The following is a 20,349-nucleotide window of genomic DNA, read 5'->3' as shown; positions in this document are numbered from 1 at the left end:
GCATGAAGGCTACAAGGTGCCCAAAGCATCTACGGTTTTCTAATTCAACTACCCGACGCATTTACCCCCAACATACCCGTCTAATCCTAGGAAATTTGCAATGAAAGCAGTAGCCTGCAGTGTTCCAATCACGTGTACCGCGTGATGTCTGCCCCGCAGTTGCCAATACCCTTGAACTTGTTCTGGTAGAAGTACGCAGGCAGCGCCACAAATATCAGGAGTGTCACCACAGCTCCCACAATTGGAGTCCATGCCTCCCACCTGCATGCAACAAAACTAGCGTCAAACTATTGTTATTATTATTATTATTATTACTATTATTACTATTATTATTATTATTATTATACAGTTGTTCCAGCCCTCAGGGCTAGGTGCGTGGCCGCAACCTCTCAATTATTCCTCTCCAGCCTTCCCTGTCTTGTCACTTTCTCCACCAATGGCATGTCAGTCCAATGGAGTCCAGGTCATCCGTAATACAATCACTCCAGGATTTGACAGGCTTATCCCTGACCCTTCTATAGTTCAAAGCTGCTCAAACTACTATCATTATTATTACATGCATATGCTTTTCCTGCCGAAGGTGCTTCTGCAGACAAACTGCATGTGAAGGCTGCCAAATTCCTACCCCTTGTTGGACTCGCCAGATCCAAGCAAGACTAAAATCCAAAATAAATATACATTTTTGGCCAAAATTGGTTGTAATGCCCTATCTCACAAAATATTAACCCTATGATGATTTGAGACCAGAGATTGTCACTCTTCAGAAGTGACATTTTCTTTGACATCTGAGAATTTTGGCCCCTTGCATGCTGCACTAAAGAGTCCTGCATGAGGAAAGCCTCGACCAATGCATCTCACCAGCAGCTTATGCACAGCTCATGCCAAGACAAAGCAAGGAATTTGGTTGGACATTTGCCGTGCCACGGGCAGACCATGCAAAGTTTGTCTGCTCAAAACTTTAAAATCCTGTTTACATGACAAGAGATCGCACCTTTCAGACTTGAGGTGCGGCAAGAAGAGAAGTGCTGGGAAGAGGCCGCTCAGAAAGCCGCCCACGTGGGACAGGTGGGACGTCCCGACAGGAGAGGTGACCACCGTGACTATGAAGTAGATCAGGAACGCTATCATCATCACACTCCGGATGATGGGCCTGCACCAGCAAATTATCCCAATGTAATTTATACCCAGAAAGCTTCCTTCTTTCTTACTCTTGTGGTACAGGGTACCATACACGGGAATCTGCTCTGCTGTTCAAAGATCCAGTGAAATGTCAGTGCCGTCTTTAAAAGTATCCTCACGTGGAGTGTCTTGTGCCAGGCAGACAAAACACTGCATCTTCTGAAATTCACACCACAATAGTCGGACAGGCAGCATGTTGTCTTGTGCACTTGAATGAAGGCAAAAAGGTGCATTACAGAGCTGCAGGGCTGCGCACCGTTTGATGGTTGAGAAGTTGACGATCATGTCGGCGATGAAGAGGCCGACCATTCCAAACACGCCGCCACTCGCGCCCACCAGCGCCAGACAGGTGTCCTCAAACGCAGCGCTGAAGAAATTGCCTGCAGCGCTTAATCACAGTCAAGTCATCTTTATGCAGGGTTCTGATGCTGGACAGAAAAGATACCTGGACTGCAGTGCCCCTCCAGAAGGTCATCTGCATTGGAGAGAATGCAATTGGAGCTCTTGCCTAGCTTAGTATGCAGGAACGTGAACAATGGTGTGATTTACTTCCAGTGCCTCCTGATGTTGCTGTGGATCCTATCAGAACGCCGTTGCCATGGCATGTATGAAGCACCGCAGTGGGTCTGTCTCATTTGACTGCTGCAAGGGAAGGCATAAGGCTCAGCATTTGAAAACCATTGCAATGTCATAAAAGCGCACCTCCAACTGCAGCGAAGAGCCACACAATCAATATCCTGCCGGACCCATACTTCTCCTCCATCTGCAACCACAGACAAAAAGTTCAATTTAGAACAATCATGCCCGCATTGAATGGGCAAACCATGGCAGCACACAGATTGCAATACCCTCCTCATGGAAAGCTGGCAAGGCCTGTTCAGAAGTCAAACAATGCAATACACAGCGTCCTTATGCTATTCTCGGAATTCACTTGCACTTGCCCTTCTCAAATAGGTCAGATTTGCTTCACATGCACTTGGCTGTCGCAATCGAATTTGAATTGGAGCCAAATTCCACCTGGCAGGCGATGACGAGGAAGAGGAGCATGTTGGACAGGACGTGCGTGAAGCTCTGGTGCAGGAACCAGGAGGTGAACCAGCGGTACGGCTGCGCGCGCATGAGGGGGCCCCACCGAGCGCCCCACACTATCAGAAAATCCCCGCCCAGCAGCCACGGCTCCCCATCATAGCACCAGGGCACCGCCTGCGTGGAATGTTAGCACCATTTTTTGATTTTAATTAGTTTAATTTCTTTGCATTTCTTTGTCAAATACATTTGAACCTGTGCTCTGTAGTGACCACCTTGCTTGCATGTCACACCCTGCCAGCTGTGATCGAGGTTCAGAGGCCTCCTGCTCATTGCACTGCGAAGCTAGTTGTGGGGCACTTGTCGCTGCAGCGTAGGGATCTTTCTCATGCCAAAGCACAGGATAGAACTGGAGCCTCATGCAAATTAAATAAGGAGATGCGAATGGTGTCAGTCTCTGACTGCCATAGGACCTCTGCGCCTCAAGCGTCTCCCAAGAAGAATTTAAACTGTGCTAATGTCTGCATGTTGTGACCATGATAGGCAATGCTTCCAGGAAAGAGAGTGCACCTGGTTGAACCAGTGCAGCATCTGGGAGGACCCATAGCCCATGGGTGTCTTGGTGATGGTTTTGAGGCAGGCGTCTCGTGTGGTAGAGGGAAACTGGACGGCCTCATAGTAGGCAAATTCGCCGATCATGTAGAAGAAGACTGCAAAGATGATGAAGGTCCAGGCGCTTGTAAAGAACAGCCTGTGCTGGCCCAGCTTGGCTGGAGTAAACAGCGCAAATATCCGCTCCCCTGTGTGCATGGCATGATGTCAGCGCTGCACAGTTTGCAAAGGGCGGCTTTTTCTCGGTGACTCCAATACGATTATGAGCGCAAGTCAGGTTTGACTTCTAATTGCCTGACTTTTTAGTCACTAATGTCTGAATAATGCCTGACTGGCATATTTAAAAGAAGGCATGAATGAGCCTGCTTCAAGGAAGCTTCATCGTCAACACTGCCTACCATGCATGTGTGCATTTGAAATTTTATCTTATATTCCATATGGCTAAACGTTGTTCCTGTCAGAGGCAAAGTGGGTCCGCAGATGAGCTGTAGGTAAAGACTGCCTAAATTCCTTCCCTTGATGGGCTCCGTTGATCCAGGAAGACCCAATCGACCTTACATTGGGCCTCAAGTGCAACAGGTGTGTGGAGTGTCAAGGGTTGGGAATTCAGTGTAGGCGGAGGCTGAACCTGTGATGAAGAGCTCGTTCATAAAATTTTCCACGAGTGAGTCCAGTCGTGACAGCCGCCGGCGCTCAAGCGCATCCAGAATAGCTGCCTTCTGCGGGTGCCCCTCCAGCTTCATCGCCAGACCCACTGTCGCCGCAAACCTGCCAGTGTACAGCATAAGTATTTATCTTGTCACTTCATCAGTGCTTTTTTACTCATCCCCTTGTGATACAGGTGAGATGCATCTGGAGGAAGCAGCCCCATGATTGCTGCTTACCATTGCACTCCTTGCTGGCCTTGCCACATGCCAGCAGACTCGTTAAAATTTTTGTGAGCGGCAGCTGAGGATGCCAACCCAGAATGTGGCAACAGGAGGAGGAAACATGAGGATGCATGTGTTCACAAAGGTGATGAGTATTGGTAGCCTCAGAGAAAGAAGCTGGCGGGATGTTTAAGGCACCTGTCAGCCGGGGGCGCGGAGCGATCAGAGAGGGTGCCCAAATCGCGCACCATGGCTGCGCTGTTTATGAGCGTCCCCGTCGCGCCCTGCCACCTGTCAGGCATGCACAGTCAGGCAGTCAGAGCACTACTCGCGAAAAAAGAAACACCCGATTGTCTGCAAAATCTTTATACAAGTCTTCACTAGCGGGTCTTCCCAATAGCTGCCTGTTCTGTGGAGCATCGCATATCGACGATAACAAGCCAGCAGTGAATACAGTAAAAGAAAGAAGCAAAAGACACATCCCGACCTCCTGAGCCCTGTGGCTTGTGCAGATGCGCTGCACACATGCAAGCCAGCCCAGAATCAGCATAAATCACTGTTTCAGCTGTTGTCTCACCTCTGCACAATGGTGCTTCGGTACTCCTCCCAGTAAGCATCATCCCCTTCATACTCATACTGCCCCCCATCCTCATACTCCTGCATCGAATCGCCCGCGGCCGCATCCGCATGCACATCGTAGGCACCCCCGGATTCCAGGTCGGCCGGCGGCGTCAGCTGCGCGCTGCCGACCATCGAGCTGCGCCGGTGCGCGATGTATGCGCGATGTGCCTCCAGTGGCTTCTCGGCTGTGATGAGTGACGCGTAGTGAGTCACCCTCTCGCCGAGCCTGCGTGTGTGGCCACAGGTCAGAGGAGTCTGAGTGGGTATTTAAAGGTAGTTCTGTGTGCTCCTTGGAAGGCATCTTATTGACGCAGGTGAGAGTCAAAGCAGAGGCTCCTTCTGAGTGGTGTGCAGCTTGCTTAGCTGGAAGGAGCAGAGCAATGTACGGAAGGAGAAAGAGCTGCTCTAACTTAGGCTTCTTGCAGATTCCGGAGTTCTTGCAAGGACTACTTCAAAAGATAAAATGTCTGCGCATAGGAAGGGCTGGAGCGCACATAGCTAAGGAGGCCCTCCTCACGGCCTGGGTGGTGGTCTGGGTGACGACATCGATAACGGAGCTCCTCCTGTGGCTGCGCTGCACTGGTGCAAAACTTGCCCTTCTGTCTGCAACACTCCCTCGCCTCTCGGCGATGCTACCCCTGCGCTCGTCGACGATGCTCTGTTTCCTACTCGAAACGCTGGTCCGCCGGTCTTGCATGCTCTGACGTCGATTCATCGCCACGCTCTGCCTCCGGGATGCTTTTATGCTGTCCCGATGACTCCTTGGCTGCATTGGTACACTCTCGCTCGACGACTCTTGCTGACTCTGAATGATAGATTGCCTTCGTATGGCGATGGAAGCACGGCGTCTGTCTTCACCCAGTTGAGCAATCGCATTGAGCTGGACCTTAGTTGCGTCGGGCCCGGTGAAGACACTGGCCCTCCTCGCCAAGCTGTCTCGATGAGGTAGCTGTGCATTTGAACTACGCCCTTGAGGATCATGAGACGCTAGGGGCAGGCTCTGCTCCTCCGTCTCGCTAGTGTGGCTTCGAGACATATGGACCGCATGAGAGTTCACCATTCACCAAGGTAAACGTAAGTTTTGCAACTTGCTCGGATTACAAGCCTATCAATAACGATAACAATTAAGTACTGGTGCCATAAAACTCTCAATATATACAGTGGAAAATTCGGGTGGAAAAGGATTGTTGTTTGACGCGCACCGTTTCAAGGCGGCAGGCGACAATCTAAAATGGTGCCCAATTAGGAAGTCCTTGTAACCCCAACAAATCTTGTCGCTCGATGCAGCGACATAGATCGCGACATCGGATTGGAGAAGGGGGAAACGTTCAAGTCCTTGACAGTGCTGTTCTGACCGCAACTCTGCTGAGCAAGACTTAAACGAATCGAAGCAGACCAAAAGATTTCACCGACAAATGAATAGGGGATCATCTGTATCGATCTATCGTTTGATTTCGGTCAATGCGCTTTGAAATGCAACGCACCAAGATGTTAGACCTGCCGCAGCCAGTAGGGGAGAGGAGCGCCAGCTTTCTGGACTTGAAGGATTGGGCAAGGGCATCAGTAACCTGTCGCTGTACATTAGCCGTCTCATTGTCAGCAATTACGATCAATAAGGACATACCTTGTGCAGCTACGTCCTCAAGCATTGTATTGCGCGCTGCAAGGAGGTCAAGGGCTATTCAGATGCAGTTCGCTTTCTTTGCCAACACTGAGAGATGTCATCACACTCTTATGGCAGGAGTGTCTTGGGCATGTAAAGGTATGGAGTACGTGCGAGTTCTACGCCTGCGCGCAAATGCTGCCCGTGAGCTCGCCAGCATCTGTGTGCCTGGTTCTTGTCAGCTGCAGAAGCTGCAGCAACTTGAAATTTCCACCGTGGAGGCCATTGAAGCTGCGCCTTATTTCCATAGATGGTTGATCTGGGTTCTTACGCATGCAACAGAGCTGACAGTGCTGTCAATTATCTTCCGCGAACTGCCTTGCTTCCCCCCACTGACTGCTCTGAAGCACCTAATCCTGCAATTTGTTTTGGTTGAGACCGGAGATGTGATTTCTGCGGTGCTGAATGCAAGCAACCTGACGACCCTCTATCTCAGTGCGGCTACCAGAGAAACAATTCTGTTTGAACATCCCGCTCGCGAGCTGGCAGAGGTTCCATTGACGCTGGGCGGCCTCCGGCAATTGCAATTTCTTGCCTTCCACCATCTTTGGGAAAGCCCTCAGGCTGCCAGATGTCACTGCACAGTCTCAAGGAAACAGACATATGCATACACATGGGGGTTTGGGCATTGCTCATAACAGGGTTAATTGAATTAACTTAATTGGATTAACTTAATTCGCTGAGGCTTTCCTGGAAGGATGACCCATATGGACTGCCACGGCTGTCCGTGCCTGCGTGTTTTGGGATTTGGCGCAACCTCTCCATTGTTACTTTGAAGGCGTGAACGATTGGCACCGAGCAAGATTACGTGATCTGGCCCCTTACGCCTTCTCAGCGCTCAAACTGCCTTGTAAGTCCTGCATACTCCCTGATCTACTCAATTCTGCTGATATGCCGTCAGAACATCAGGGTTTATTGAGCGATGATCAAATGCTTGAGACTTGCTTGCGTGGTGCGCCTCTGCCTTCCCTGGGCTTGCGCAAAGCAGGGTAGCTACTATAGACAAGACTTTCTTAAGACTTTCTGTCACTTATTCTGCTGACTATTCTACTGACACATATTCTACACTTGCAAGGTCATCCATATGGGACCAGTGTATCCTCATTCAATCCAGCAAGTCCACAAGGCTTTGAGCAAATGACAACAAGAAACCCATAATCCAGGCCCATGACACAGCCTACCGTCTTTTCAACAATCTCATACCAATCTAACTTAGCGCGAGCGCTCGCTATAACAGAATTACTTCAGTTCAAATGGTCGCTGACGGTTCTGCAGAGTCCACTCCTTCAAGGGATTCGACCAAATGCAACCGCTCTTATTCGTCCAAGGCCCATGCACAGTCAATTCCCCACCGCAGTCTCAACATGACCATATTGACACGAGCCAGGTTCATGCGTCTATTGTACAGAGGTATCATACAGAGCTGGTCTAAAAATACTTGAAACCTTGGGCACATGCGTCCAATAGAAGTGCACATCAATCCCTCAATTCTCCCAAGGTGGTGGATCCAGAACCTCCCTGACTGACAGCGTGACTCTCAGCGACAAGAGCTTGAGCCCAATCTGACTCCTCTTGTGCTTTGCGCTATGATCATGCTCCACATCCACTGGCTCTGCGCTTGCACACAGCTCTCACACTTCTAGCACAGCTGCTAGCCATATCCATCTGTGATGAACATAAAGTTTCTTCTGCTTTGGGCATCTTGGCCCAGCAGGAGAGCACAAGCCCAAGTGGCATCTCAGAGACCTCCCTATGCAAATTTTGACACACAGCCCAATCCTCATGTTGCGCCCACTTGCTACATTCTCAGCAGTCCCCTCCGCAAACACAGTGTAACCGGAACACCAGATGCTGCTTCTTTATGTGCAGTAGTGACGCTCATTCAATGCAGCAACTGTGGGAGTCAGCTTTGCACCATCTGCTCAGGAATGAAGATCTGTTGGGGGGCAGAGGCGCACCTATTTCCTCTGGAGGTGAGACCCCTGCATGATGCTCCTCCCCTGGCAGCTTATGCAGCCTCCCTGTTGCGTTCTCCAGCCCATACCCTCCTGCAATGCTCAAGCAGTGAGCATCTGGCCAATTCCACGCATTCAAATAGCAACACAGACTTCAACTTGATCCTGTGCATCTGCACTATTTCCGAGCCAAAGCCCATAAGGAATCAAGTTGTGCAGATACCGTGCATGAAGTGATTGTCAAGAAATGTGCAGCAGTACCTTGTAGGGCGTCCTCAGGCGAGGCATTCAGTGGTTCGCCCGATGATGTCAGCGCTGACACAGCGCCCACATACACCTGCGACCTCTGGTGCTGCGCCTGCACGCAGCAGACACTCCTGTTTTCAGATCACACTATGCAAAAGAAAACCCACTTTCACACAAAATCCACTCTCCGCTGAAATGCGGAAGGGTGTGCCTCCTCCAATCAGGCAGAAAACAGTCTGGATTTGCCGACTAGGCTGATAATTACTCTCAAAAGTCGTCTTCATCCTCCTTGGGCTTCCTGCCTTTACTGAGATGTATGCAAACATGTGCTTCTGCAATATCATGCACAACAGTGGGGCGTGTGATAACATTGGTGGGGCAAGGAATGGGACAAAAATTTGTGATAACTCCCCATTTCGCATTCAAGAGTTCACCGACGCAGAGGACATCTGGCTTAGATGTGCATCTTTTAGTTTTGGGCCCATCTAGCGGAACGTTTAACAGTAAGAGATGCGCACATGCAGCCGCCCCCCCATGAACAGCAGAAGAGGCACTCCCATGAGTGCCAGCACGACGGTGATCAGCAGCGCGCGCGAAACCGGCAGATGAAACGCGTTGAACGCCGGCTTTGTCGGCGACGGCACCGAACCCGACACTGCAACAATGCATTTGTGCATGTCAGAGCGCTGCTGAGTCGCGTTCAACCTCCCTCAATGTCTTTAATTAATGGTCTTCCCACGCTGGTTGAATACAGCAATGCCAAGCCAGACATTGTTGCGTGATGGCAATGCCAAGCCAGAGGACAGTATCTTTAAAAGTGGGACACTGCAAGACAGATGATATTTGCAGCGACCAAAGTGCCCAAAACTGCACAGGTACATTTACAAAGTCATGTGCACCTTGCCCTCCACAGCATTCCATCTATGTTTTACACAGGAGCGCCTGGCGCACTGAAAAGCCTGCTTACAGCAACACAGTACAGGCGTGCACACCTGGAGCAGGAGCAGATGGCGCGTAGCTGTTGAGAAGGCGGTCCAGAAGCTCCGATTCAAAGTCCTTGGGCTTCTTGCGCAGCACCTGCTGCGACATGCGCAGCGTTGACGGCACAGGGCTCTTTGGAATGCTGCCGCCGCCCCCCATCTGCGGCTGCGGCCGCACCGGCCCGGGATCTGCGCTACGCACACGATCTCTGGAGTCCGGGGTCAGAAGAGTTTGACACAAGAACAAGTAAGAACCAGCACAGGGGGGAGCACAAACCGTGCATTGGGAGCAGCGCATGCGGGCCAGCAAACTGAAAGCCACAAAGCACGCACTGGCAGTATAAAAAGCAAGAGGATCCTGAGATACAAGCGCCTGTGCAACCCACTTGCCTGAAACTCTTGAGATCATGCTTGGAGGGAGCTTTTGCAGTGTTAAAACCTCCTCCAAGCCAAATGCCAGGCAAAAGCAGAAGCAGTAGTACAAGAGTACAATACCTCTAGGTAGTGGCTCGACGGCCGGCGGTGGCCGCGGTGGCTGGAGGCCCGGGGTTCCCCCCTGCAGCACCTGCCTGATCTGGCTCGGCCCCTCCGGCCTGCTGGCCGCCTCACGCGGCGGCTCCGGCACGCCGCTGCTACTAATCCCAGCCGCCGGAGGGAATAGCGCATGCGGCTGCCGTGGCCGCGGCCCGGCTGCCGGCGCCGGCGCAGCTGCGCGCCCAGCTTCTGCCGCAGCTGCCGGCTGCTGTGGAGATTCTGCCTGATGGCTCTGTGGATGGGGCAGAGGGGTGGATTGCTGAGTGGGGTGGAAGGGGCTGGGTGGGCGGCCCAGGGTGCCTCCCAGGTCTGCCTGCAGCTGCTCTGCAAACTGCTCCAGGGGCGCCCTGCTGGGTGACAGTGCTACCTGCCTCTGCTGCTGCGCTTGCACTGCAACATGCCTGGCGGGCCTCAAGGATGGCCTGCCGGTGGGCTCTGACAGGTGGCCCCAGTCAACTCTGGGGAGTGCTGGGGCGGTGCAGGGGGACACATCAGGGTCGGTTGGGGCTGGAGCTGCCTGTTCTGGCTCGGGGATGGGCAGCAGAGCCAGCTGCTGGTAGCCATGGCTGTGCCCAGGAGCTGCAGATGCCCCACTGGAAACTGCGTCTGGCAGCGCTGCGTCCTGCGCAAGCTTCTTTACTTGGCGAGCAGGCTGGTAAGGGTGCGTGCTCAGCCGCACAGCAGGCCGCGGAGGCCGAGGTGCCCAAGGGACTCCCCTGGATGCTGTGCCATGGCCAGGCTGCGGAGGTCCAGCTCTGCTCTGGGCTGTGTCCTCCTTGTTGACCACCTCGAACTGCACCACATTGCAAAACTATGGTTTTGATCGTCCTTGCATTTCTCAGGACTTCCTCGATGACAGTGGCAAAGTAAGGCACCTTAGAAATGGCAGTTTCTGCAAGCTTCCATCAAGTAATGGTGGTGTTCTGGAGTAACGCAAGTGAGTGACTAGCCTTACAAGGTGAAAAGAACAATGCTTTAGGCTATTTGCGCCTGTCATGCCCACCCAATGGACCCCATGCCAAGTCAACCCAAAACATTCTAGTACAGTGAACCCAGCAGGTCGATGGGATAAGACATAATTGCGTCTGAGGCGCAAAGAAGCAACACACCTCAGATAGAAAGTCTTCCAGCGAGTCAAAGGAACTGGCAGAGGTGCCAGAGGAAGAACGCCTGAGACTCTGAGGCCACATTCTCCGAAACGCGTCCTCTTCAACGATTACCAATCAAGCGACGCGACGTCACGCCACGTTCAGGCGCGAGTGACAACACGCTGAAGACAGGCGCTCTTCAAACTTTACCGTGCTGGTTCACCATAACCTGTTTGGGACATCCGAGAGACAACATTCGAGAACCTAACGGAAGGGCTCGTATTAAAGAATGTTCTGGCCTGCCAAGAAGCAACAGGCGCCAAGGATACCGCAGAAGCTGTTCCCGCGCCAGCAAAGATAGTGATCAGTTCACACATGACACCAGATTGATGGAGACAGAAAGTGTGAGCTTACTCATCTGCCAGTCAGCAGTCCTAATCATCCTGCACAGTCAATCCGGCCCAAACTAACCTTGCTGGCACCACACCCATAAGTTCTGGGCGGGACCTCATGATGGCTGCTGCAGCTGCACGTCTTGAGATCAACATGGCCGGACCCTATACCTATGCCAACGGTGTCAACGTCTGCGCATGCAATTGCAAGCCAGCTCTAGATCTGGCATGTGCCATCCCTGAGCTCAGCCTCGAGGGCATCTGAGCAAAGGCGGCCGCCGGCCGGGCCCACCACCATCATTTTTGAGTTGAAGTGTCCATTACTGCCGCATGCGTGCTGCTCAAATGCTGACATGCCATGTTGTGCCGGCAAGATCTCATGATCTCCACTGTGATGACCACATGCACATGCATGGTACCATGAATGGTACCAAAATTGTGGCCAGATCATGACAGAATTCTGAAGTGTTCACTTGTTGGCTTCTGGCCCTATACCACATCTCGGCCCAAGGTAGAATCCTTCGAAGCATCTGCTTAAATGTACTTCCACAGGTGCGCGCAGGTCATATTCACAAAATTGGCACTGCAAGGATCCTTCAAATCTGGAAACTTCCGGAGATGGGCATATTGGTGCACCGTTCACCAGGTGAATTATTACTTTCCTCCGCAACACAACCTTGACATACTGGAAAGAATCGGACAACTGTTCTGTGGTTCGTTTGGTCTTCTGCATGCAGACTTAGACTGGATGCGTTCGTTTCAAGATGCACCAGGATCCGGCCCTGTATCTGGAAAATACAATCGCATGCGCTGCGCAACTCGCAGCCCTATCCCGCAGCTCCCTGCCAAATGGAGGACAGCTGCAGTGCTCAATTCACCGGGCTGCAAGCCCATGCCGGTATTTTCACTATTTCCTGATCCTCATTTGCTGCCGCATTCAGGGGTCGTACGGTCTGTGTCCCCTAATTCACTGCTCCTTCCAGGGGTCGTTAGGGTCTGCGCCGAGGATCTCGGGGTCAATAACGGGCTTGGCGGCCGCGGCGTCGGCGGCTGCTGGGGATGCGTTGACGGCAAGGCCGACCATGTTGTAAATGCGCGCGGCAAACTCGCGCGGGCTCTCCACCGTAAACCCGCTCGTCACAAGCGCTGTGTCGTACATCAGCTCCGCAACGGCCTGCGCGAAAATTCAGATTTGACTCCAAATTTGTGTTTTTGCTGCACGATATTTGCGGAACGGAGGTATACACAATGCGCACTCGCGGGCAGCCCCTCCGTTATCTCCCTGGCGCTTGCACTTTGATGTCTGCTTGTTACCTTTCTCAAAATGCTAGATCAATTCTGCTTAGAAGATGGCGGGATGATCACTCATTGATATATGGTATGCAGCGTGCACCATGCAGGGTGCACCATTCTTTTGCAGAGAAGCACAGAAGTTAGAGCATGCGAGGTGTGATAATTTGATGCAGACGTTGACCCGATCATTGATCAAGAGCCCAGGGACATTCACAGGCACAGCCAAAGACAACACTTCCTAAAAGAGGGCCAGCAACTGTCCAAAGGTTCACTAAAAGGGCTCTGAGCTGTATCCTGAGGCAAGAGAGCTAGTGGGGTTCATTGTTTAAGAGGCATGCGCCGCACCTTGGCGCCGGCTGCGTCGTTGTTGACCTTGTCACTGAGGGCGCGGATGATGGGGTGGTCCGGGTTAATCTCCAGCGTCTTGCGCCCCTTCATGTACTCCGCCGCCCGGCTGTCCCCCAGCGTCTGCATGGAACAACTACAGCTCAATAATAGTGTGACAAGCCTTCAGACCTGTCCCCGCCCACAGCAGACCTTGGCAGACAGCAGCCACCAATCCACAACAGGAGACGAGGGTCTTCCCCACAAGCAAGCAAAACCAACAAGAGCCAAATTCCAGATTCAGGGCCAAAGAAATAGGTTCCAGATATCGCACACGACTGCAGTTAGAGCCGCTGCAATTGCAAGTTGCTGTGGGAAGGATGCACTTCAGCAGGGCAGGTGTCAACCGTGCAGGTTGCTGGGAACCCCGAGGAATGCTACAAGTTTGAGGCTGATGTGTTATCCAAAGAGAAGCAGAAGTCTATGTCACTGGTCACATTGCACCCTGCTTGAAATAGTTGTTGTTCAGATTCAGAGGAAGAATAGATTACAAGAGCAGTGGTCTGCGCACCTGGCTGCGCATGACGCGCTCCTGGTAGGCGGACCAGCCAAATTGGGAGGTGACTAACGCGCAGGGGGAGTCGGTCAGGCGCTGCGACACTGCCACCTTCTCCACACGCTCACCCAACGTGCTCTTCAAAAAATCTGTCAGCGGCTTCAGCGCCTCTGTCGTCTCCTCCGCCTGTCACGGGCCAATATCTGCTTATTGATTTGCTCCATATGTAATTAATTGCTGCTCGCCATCACTGACTGCTGCTGTAAGTACAGCATTATCCAGGAGTTCTGCAATTGTTCTTGCATGCGCAGAGGATCTGAGATGCTCTGGACTGGGTGAAGTCAGCGCGCAGAGTGGAGCTTTCTGGGACAGCGAGTGCGAGTAATGTCAAATGCAATGCAGGCCAAGGGTGCAAAATAGGGGGCCTTGTCTATAGAGGCGCCCACTGGCGACATCGCTGTGTCGCATCTGATTTGAAAATTGGTACCACAATGCCAACAGCAGATGCAGACGCCAGCAATTTCAGCACAGCATGTCATGCCAGGAGCGCAGCTGTGAAATAGCTGCGAAAACAAAACAATGTGGCCGGTCACCTTCTTCTTCTCCTCCTCAGGGATGTCTCCCAGGTCCAGGCCCTCACGAGTGACGTCCACAAACTTGAACTCGTTGAACTCCCCAATATTGTTAATGGCCGGCTCGTCGATGGGCTCTGTCAGGTACAGCACCTGCGCAGCAGAGAAGCATGATTAGTAACCCCGATCGATAATTCCAGACTGATCATCTCTTCTTGCCAGAGCACCCCTGAACAAGACCACACCCCTTCTCATTGACCACGTTTGGAGGCAATAGCTCGTTGAGGCTGCAAGTTTAGAGAAAGAGGTATGATATAACTATACCATAATATAGTGTCTTTGCAAATTCGCAACCAGCCCAACAAATGACAGTTACAGAAAGCAGGAGCGCATATCCAGAGCATTTATGGACTCCAGCTTGACACAGCAGTAATGCACATCCAAGCTTGCTTGTGTGGAAGGTTGAGAAAGCAGGTATGCATATTCAGGCTTGCATGGGATCCCAGCTTGAGCAGGCAGGAGGAGCTGTTTAGAAAGAGTCGGCATTCCCACCTCCAGGTCCTTCTTGATAAGCTGCTCCACGAAGGGCGCGGACGCGGCAGCGGACAGGGAGTCGGCGGCGATGTAGAAGATGGACTTCTGGCCCTCCTTAGCGCGGCCCACATACTGCTGCAGGCTAATCATGGCATCGCCGCTCTTGGATGACGGGAAGCGCAGCAGCTCCGCAATCTGCTTCCTGAACACGATGAAAAAAAAAGGAGTTACAGTGAAACCTCTTTTTATTCCATCATTTGAAGGGAAACATCAGGGATGTGTGGGTCAAGATGGAGGAACACAAGGTGTTTGGAGTGTCTTGGACAATGCACCAAAGACAGCCACAGAACGCCAGCGTGCTCACAAATATTGCACTGCTTGTGAGCATGCAAAGTGATCTGCTGCTGCCTTCGGTGCATTACAAGCGCGGCTGGAAAAAAACTGTGGCACAACTATATATCCCCAGTGGATAGGATAGATAGAATTCATAAGCAGTGGTGCCAGGGGAGGGGCTTACTTGTTGGCCTGGTCTTCTATGGCGCCAAGCTTGATGAACTTGCCAAAGGAGTCCCAGAATGTCTCATAGTCGCTCTTGCCGTCCTTCTCCGGCCGGCCCGCGATTTCCTTCAGCGTTTCCAGCGTGCGCTTCACCAGCTGCTTCTTTATCACACGCACCACGCGCGACTCCTGCAGGAACAGTACACACCACATCTCTGGATGACACTCAATTTCTAAAAGAACCTTTGCGAAGTGACAATCACCAATACAATCATGGCTGGGATGTTGTTCACAGTTGCGCTCTGCAAGCCTTGGTGTATGCTCGCATAACAGAGCGCAACTGCGAGCCTAGGCCAGCAATGCTTGCATGAACAGCTAATAATGGGGTGCTCTCGCTTGATCCCTGCTGGCGGAGGGCGATAAAATACTGAGCACTGCGTTTACGGTTGATTGGGTCTTCTTGGATCTGGCAAGTCCAACAAGGGGTAGGGTCGTTGCAGCCTTTTAACTGCAGCTTGTCTGCAGGACGTACCTTACCTTTTGGCAGGAAAAGCATGCAATAATAATTACTCAACCCTTTTGTTAAGGGACTACTGCTCTGCAACACTTCTTGATGCAAGCATGGCTTGCCTTGTGTGTTTGGTTGCTCTCTGCTGTTCAACGTGGATTAAGAGAACATGGCCTCCTTATTTGCAACCGGAATAAGGAGGCCCGCCATGCTTGAATTTGAAAGAAAAGATGTTTCCAGCTGCCTCAGCACCTTGCACATAGCTCAATCGCAACAGGCCAATCACATGATGCTAGGGCGGCATGAAGCAAAAGGTGGCGTAAGTGCTCAACCCAGTGCAGCAAGGTACATGCAACAGTGCACCTAACAAAAGGACACAAAGCAGAAGCAGGCAGATAAAAACTGAGCCACACCTGCAGGATCTCCCGTGAAACATTGAGGGGGAGGTCTGAGGAGTCGACTATGCCCTTCATGAAGGAGAGGTAGCGGGGCATCAGGTCGTCGTCAAACTCGTCGCTGATGAAGACGCGCTTCACAAACAAGCGGATGTTGCGGCTCTTCGCCAGCCAGTCCTGCGCACGGATGATTACCATGCAGTGTCAATCATTGGTTCATGGGACAAGTCCACTGTGCAAAAACCCTTCCAAGGCCGCAGAAAATCTGGAGAGCTATTGCAATTGCTATGTCAAACTTACATGAAACCGCCACATGTGAGATCTCTTCCAACAAAGCCCTGACGGCCTCAAAGCTTTTCTGCTAATGTCGAAGTATTCAGGCGTATATCAAATGTCCTGGCATGAATTCCAGGCAGCTCTTTACACTGCCGTACACAGCCGTATAAACAATAACCAAAAAGCCATGAATAGGCTTCTGTAAAGCCTCACCTGCTGCTCGAAGGGGGCCATGCCGGGGACGAAGAGGAGTGCTGAGAATTCGATGGTGCCCTCCACGTTGAAGTGAGACTGCGCAAGAGGCTCCAGGAACTCCCTGAAGGTCGTCTTGAAGAAGTTGTTGTACTCCGCCTGCTCAATCTGCACATGCACGTTTCCCTGCTCATTAAAACCGCAGCAATGTTGCTGAGCTTCAACGTGCCATGCTCGCAACGTCATTACATGATGGCCATGCAGAAAACATCCGATAAATCAGGCAAACATTGGTCAGGCACAGTCTGCAACGTTGACTTAGCAGCCTTCAGAGCTGCAGCTTCTGCCAAGATCTCCACTCCCGCAGCTGCTTTTGTGACTCAACATACATGACCTGTGGGCAACTATGCAGCATAGAGCGGGCAGTCACAGACACCATACTGCCAATAAGAACCCAGTACATGCCCACTTCCGCACCTCCTTGGGCGTGCGCGTCCAGAGCGGCTTGTTATCATTCTGCACACGCCAGTCCCAAACCTCCTTGCTCTCTGACCGCGTGGCCGGCTCCACGGGGTCGGCCGCTTCCTTGCCGGCTTCCTTGGCCTCCTCGTCCGCCTTTGCCTGCTTCTCCTTCGTTGCCTCATCATCCACCACCTGCATTGCAATGTGATGAATCTTTATGCAGCTCCCAGACGATGTACTCTTGTGACGGTACCTTCACAATGTAAGACACGAGAGATGCAAGGAAACAACGCAGTGCGAGCGACAAGTAGGACAAAAGGTCTCGCGGTGCATATGCAGTGCTAGTGACATAAAGGACACCTCCAAGATGTAAACCTCTTCTACTTCTTGCTTGGATGCATTTCAATTGAGCAGAGCAGATCAGAGCACAATTTCTGCGTCACCAATTGGATCACCTTCAGAAGGACCATTGTCTTTCTTTGCTTGATGCTGGCTTGCATGGCATTGAAGTCGATAGCAGAGCTACATGCAGTTGTCAAATGCTGTCCCACACAATCAGTTGCGTCTCCGGCACAAAGGATGCGAGGGCAATGCAGGTTTGTCCTGTCAACAGGCGTGGAATAGTGCACCCACCTGCTCATACTCGGTCTTGCTGGACCAGAGCCGGATGGGAAACTGGATGAACTCGCTGTACTGCTTGATCAGGTCGCCCAGCTTGGCAGCGTCCGCCAACTCAGTCGCGTCATCCTTCAGGTGCAGCGTGATCCTTGTCCCCCGTGGCAGATCCTTTGCCTCGTCCTCCCGAATCTGGCATGCAGAGTGCAAAATTTCACCAGGGAAACCACCGCATAAAATCTACCATTGCATGCGCTCCTTCAGCAGACATGACCCGTTTGACCAGGAAAGCCTTGGCTGTACATGTGAGCTGGCACATGTGTGACCTTTCTCCTTTGAAACATTTCTTGACCCCATTTGGACCCCTGCTTAAAATGCCAACATCTCAAGATGGAGAAACCCCAGTGAAGATGTTGAAAGGATCCCCAGAAAACCCCAAGGTTCTAAGGTGCACAGCAAACATAAATGCAGAGCAAAGGGCTCACTGCAGCACACCACGGATCGATTGATCTGAATGAAAACCATCCGCACTGAAACTGCCATGAATCTCCCACTTGCCATGCAGAACAGAATGCCAGGAAGCCATGAATCAAGCAGAATTCTAAGGAGGCATGCAAGGTTAGAGGAGGCTGACAGCAGCGCATACCACAAACTGATGGCTGCCAGAGCTGGACTGCCAGTACCACTGGCTGGGGTCGGCAGCGTTCTTGGTCTGCACAGTGACCTTATCGGCCACCAAGAAGGCGCTGTAGAAGCCCACTCCAAACTGGCCGATCAAGTTCGCATCCCCCTGTGACTCCTTGACCGCCTGTGCAGCAGAAATCCTCTTCATACAGTCGTCCCGCATTCCTTACCAGGAGCAAGTATCCAGTGCATGCAGATTTTGTCCAGACGACTTTGTACATGAGGAGGAAGAGGGCTGCAGAGAAGGATATTGACATGTTGAAGATGTACGGGCATGCCACAGCTTCTGTAGGAAGCGCAAACAAGGAAGCACATCGATTATTGCTCTAGATAGACGTTTCCTGTGTAAGCTGGGGTAAGTGATCATGACGTGGCTGCTCAGCGCACCTCTGCAAACTTGGCTGTGCCAGACTTGGCGATGGTTCCCAGGCTGCTCAGCAGGTCTTCCCTGGTCATGCCCACTCCGGTGTCCCTGCAGCAGACAGAGAAACATAGATCAGCCAACTGACTCACTCGCACAGCGCCTTCTCCATCCCTGCCTACGCTGCCTTCCTTTATAGTATTGAGCTTAAACGTGTGCAAAGAAAGCGGATGCATGAATCCATTAAGAAGGACAAATAAGACTTAAAAGCAGCCCAAAAGTTGCATACACTGTTTTAGGAACTAAAAGCACAGGTGGCACGCACTCAATGACGATGGTGCGCGCATCAGAGTCGGCCTTGATGCGGATCTCCATCGCGTCCTCCCCGGCCATGACGCTGGAGTCTGTGAGGGAAAGGAAGCGCAGCTTGTCGAGAGCGTCTGAGGCATTAGACACCAGCTCTCGGAGAAAGACCTCCCTGTTGCTGTACAGGCTGTTCACGATGAGGTCCATCAGCCTGTCGACCTGCACATAGCAGACAGTCACTCAATGCCCAGAAATGTGCATGTGAAAGTCTGAGTTCGAATACCAGCAGCAGCAGCTGGCATGTGCAGATCCTTTCGCCCCTGTCAAGCTGCCTCCGAGCCAGAGCTCAGGATTAACACAACAATTACTAGAAAACACCTCATGGGAACATCTAGCATCGAGCGGCGATTTACAACACAATCGCTCAATATATGCTCAGGGATGCTCACCTCAGCCTGATAGGTGAAGGTCTCCTCCTTTGTTTCAGTTGCAGCAGCCGCGCAAACGTGCATGGCATGCCTTCCAACTGATCTGGAAGCCCTCAACGGCTGGGCTGCAGCAGGGGTCAGAGCGCTGGCAAAACGCTGGCTGATGAGAGGCCTGCCCATCGAAGTTCTGCAGGTATGCCTGAGTGGGATGCAGCGGGCGCTGGTGCTGCATTGCGACAGGGTGGCACCAGAAATGCTTGCAGCAGTCCTCATCTGCAAGGACGAGGAGCAGACTTCAATAAACCGAGGACTCCGTTATCGTCTGGCCATGCTTACACCTTTAAAAGGGTCCAAATACCTAGTCACGCCCGATTAAGATTCTGAGGAACTTATTATAACACTTCTGTAAGGTGCAAAGAAAACATTTGAAGAACCGATCCTATGGCATGACACAAGGCACACAGAATCTTCTAGAAAGCATAGTACAACTAGCTTTGTGGTTTGGAGATGACGAACAGTACACTGGGACGCAGAAGATTGCATTTCAAATATCTTTCATTTCTAACAAAGAATTTTGGTCACCGGATCCGTGCTTTTAAATAAGAAAGACCAAGCAGATTTTAGTGAGGTGCGATTACCTGGCTACTTAGCTGGGTGATTGTCTTTATAGCTGTCAGGACTGTTCTACGCATGTAAGCAGGACAGCTGATGCCACCTTGAGGTCTATCACACGAAATATTCATTGAAACAAGCCAAACGATGGGAGCAGCGATGAGCTGTCGCCGTCGCTGCCTGATTAGGCCTCACCCCGTGGCCATCAGCCAATGGCCATCCTGGGGAGAATATTTGAATTTTTCAGCCAACGTGACTGGCAATCGAGGTCATTGAGGGATGCTACGTATTTTCAAAGTGCTTACTTCATGCTGAGCAGGTGCTCGTGCCATAAGTATGTAATCTTATACAGCGCCAGCATGCTCATGCGCATGCAGTCAATCAATGCTGCATCATATGACATGTCAACACTGCATCAGCCAAATCGTCTTGCATGCGCATGATGTGCAGAGCTCAGACACTTCGGTAAAGTGGACATCCGTTTCAATTGCAAGGCAATCTTCTGGCCCAACTGAACGAACTACTTTGAAGTATTTGAAGTATGAATTCGTTGGTTGCGATCTCCTGT

At 51.7% G+C, this 20,349-nt stretch overlaps 3 protein-coding genes across 3 annotated transcripts; all 3 read right to left on the bottom strand.

The window, feature by feature from the left end:
- Window positions 1-128: 128 nt before the first annotated feature.
- COCSUDRAFT_44680 (rhomboid-domain-containing protein) lies at window positions 129-4,439 on the bottom strand (the record flags this gene model as incomplete). The annotated part of the gene is made up of 9 exons (XM_005643814.1): window positions 129-261; window positions 992-1,150; window positions 1,436-1,559; window positions 1,882-1,942; window positions 2,197-2,382; window positions 2,776-3,005; window positions 3,446-3,585; window positions 3,885-3,977; window positions 4,264-4,439. The coding sequence occupies 9 exons, from the start codon at window positions 4,437-4,439 to the stop codon at window positions 129-131; spliced, it is 1,302 nt and encodes a 433-aa protein (XP_005643871.1).
- Window positions 4,440-7,454: 3,015 nt separating this feature from the next.
- Window positions 7,455-10,875, bottom strand: COCSUDRAFT_58620 (hypothetical protein; the record flags this gene model as incomplete). The annotated part of the gene is made up of 7 exons (XM_005643813.1): window positions 7,455-7,582; window positions 7,929-8,018; window positions 8,187-8,283; window positions 8,690-8,826; window positions 9,164-9,340; window positions 9,647-10,478; window positions 10,795-10,875. The coding sequence occupies 7 exons, from the start codon at window positions 10,873-10,875 to the stop codon at window positions 7,455-7,457; spliced, it is 1,542 nt and encodes a 513-aa protein (XP_005643870.1).
- Window positions 10,876-12,132: 1,257 nt separating this feature from the next.
- On the bottom strand, window positions 12,133-19,253 carry COCSUDRAFT_19714 (heat shock protein Hsp90; the record flags this gene model as incomplete). Its single annotated transcript, XM_005643812.1, has 14 exons — window positions 12,133-12,339; window positions 12,804-12,926; window positions 13,354-13,524; window positions 13,932-14,063; window positions 14,463-14,646; window positions 14,962-15,131; window positions 15,864-16,022; window positions 16,335-16,481; window positions 16,791-16,967; window positions 17,409-17,582; window positions 18,037-18,198; window positions 18,462-18,546; window positions 18,761-18,960; window positions 19,191-19,253. The coding sequence occupies 14 exons, from the start codon at window positions 19,251-19,253 to the stop codon at window positions 12,133-12,135; spliced, it is 2,154 nt and encodes a 717-aa protein (XP_005643869.1).
- Window positions 19,254-20,349: the final 1,096 nt, after the last annotated feature.

The sequence above is a fragment of the Coccomyxa subellipsoidea genome (assembly GCF_000258705.1).
Source record: "Coccomyxa subellipsoidea C-169, whole genome shotgun sequence".
Taxonomy (NCBI): domain Eukaryota; kingdom Viridiplantae; phylum Chlorophyta; class Trebouxiophyceae; family Coccomyxaceae; genus Coccomyxa; species Coccomyxa subellipsoidea.
The sequence above is the reverse complement of the archived record's forward strand: the minus strand, read 5'-3'. Positions and strand labels throughout refer to the sequence as shown.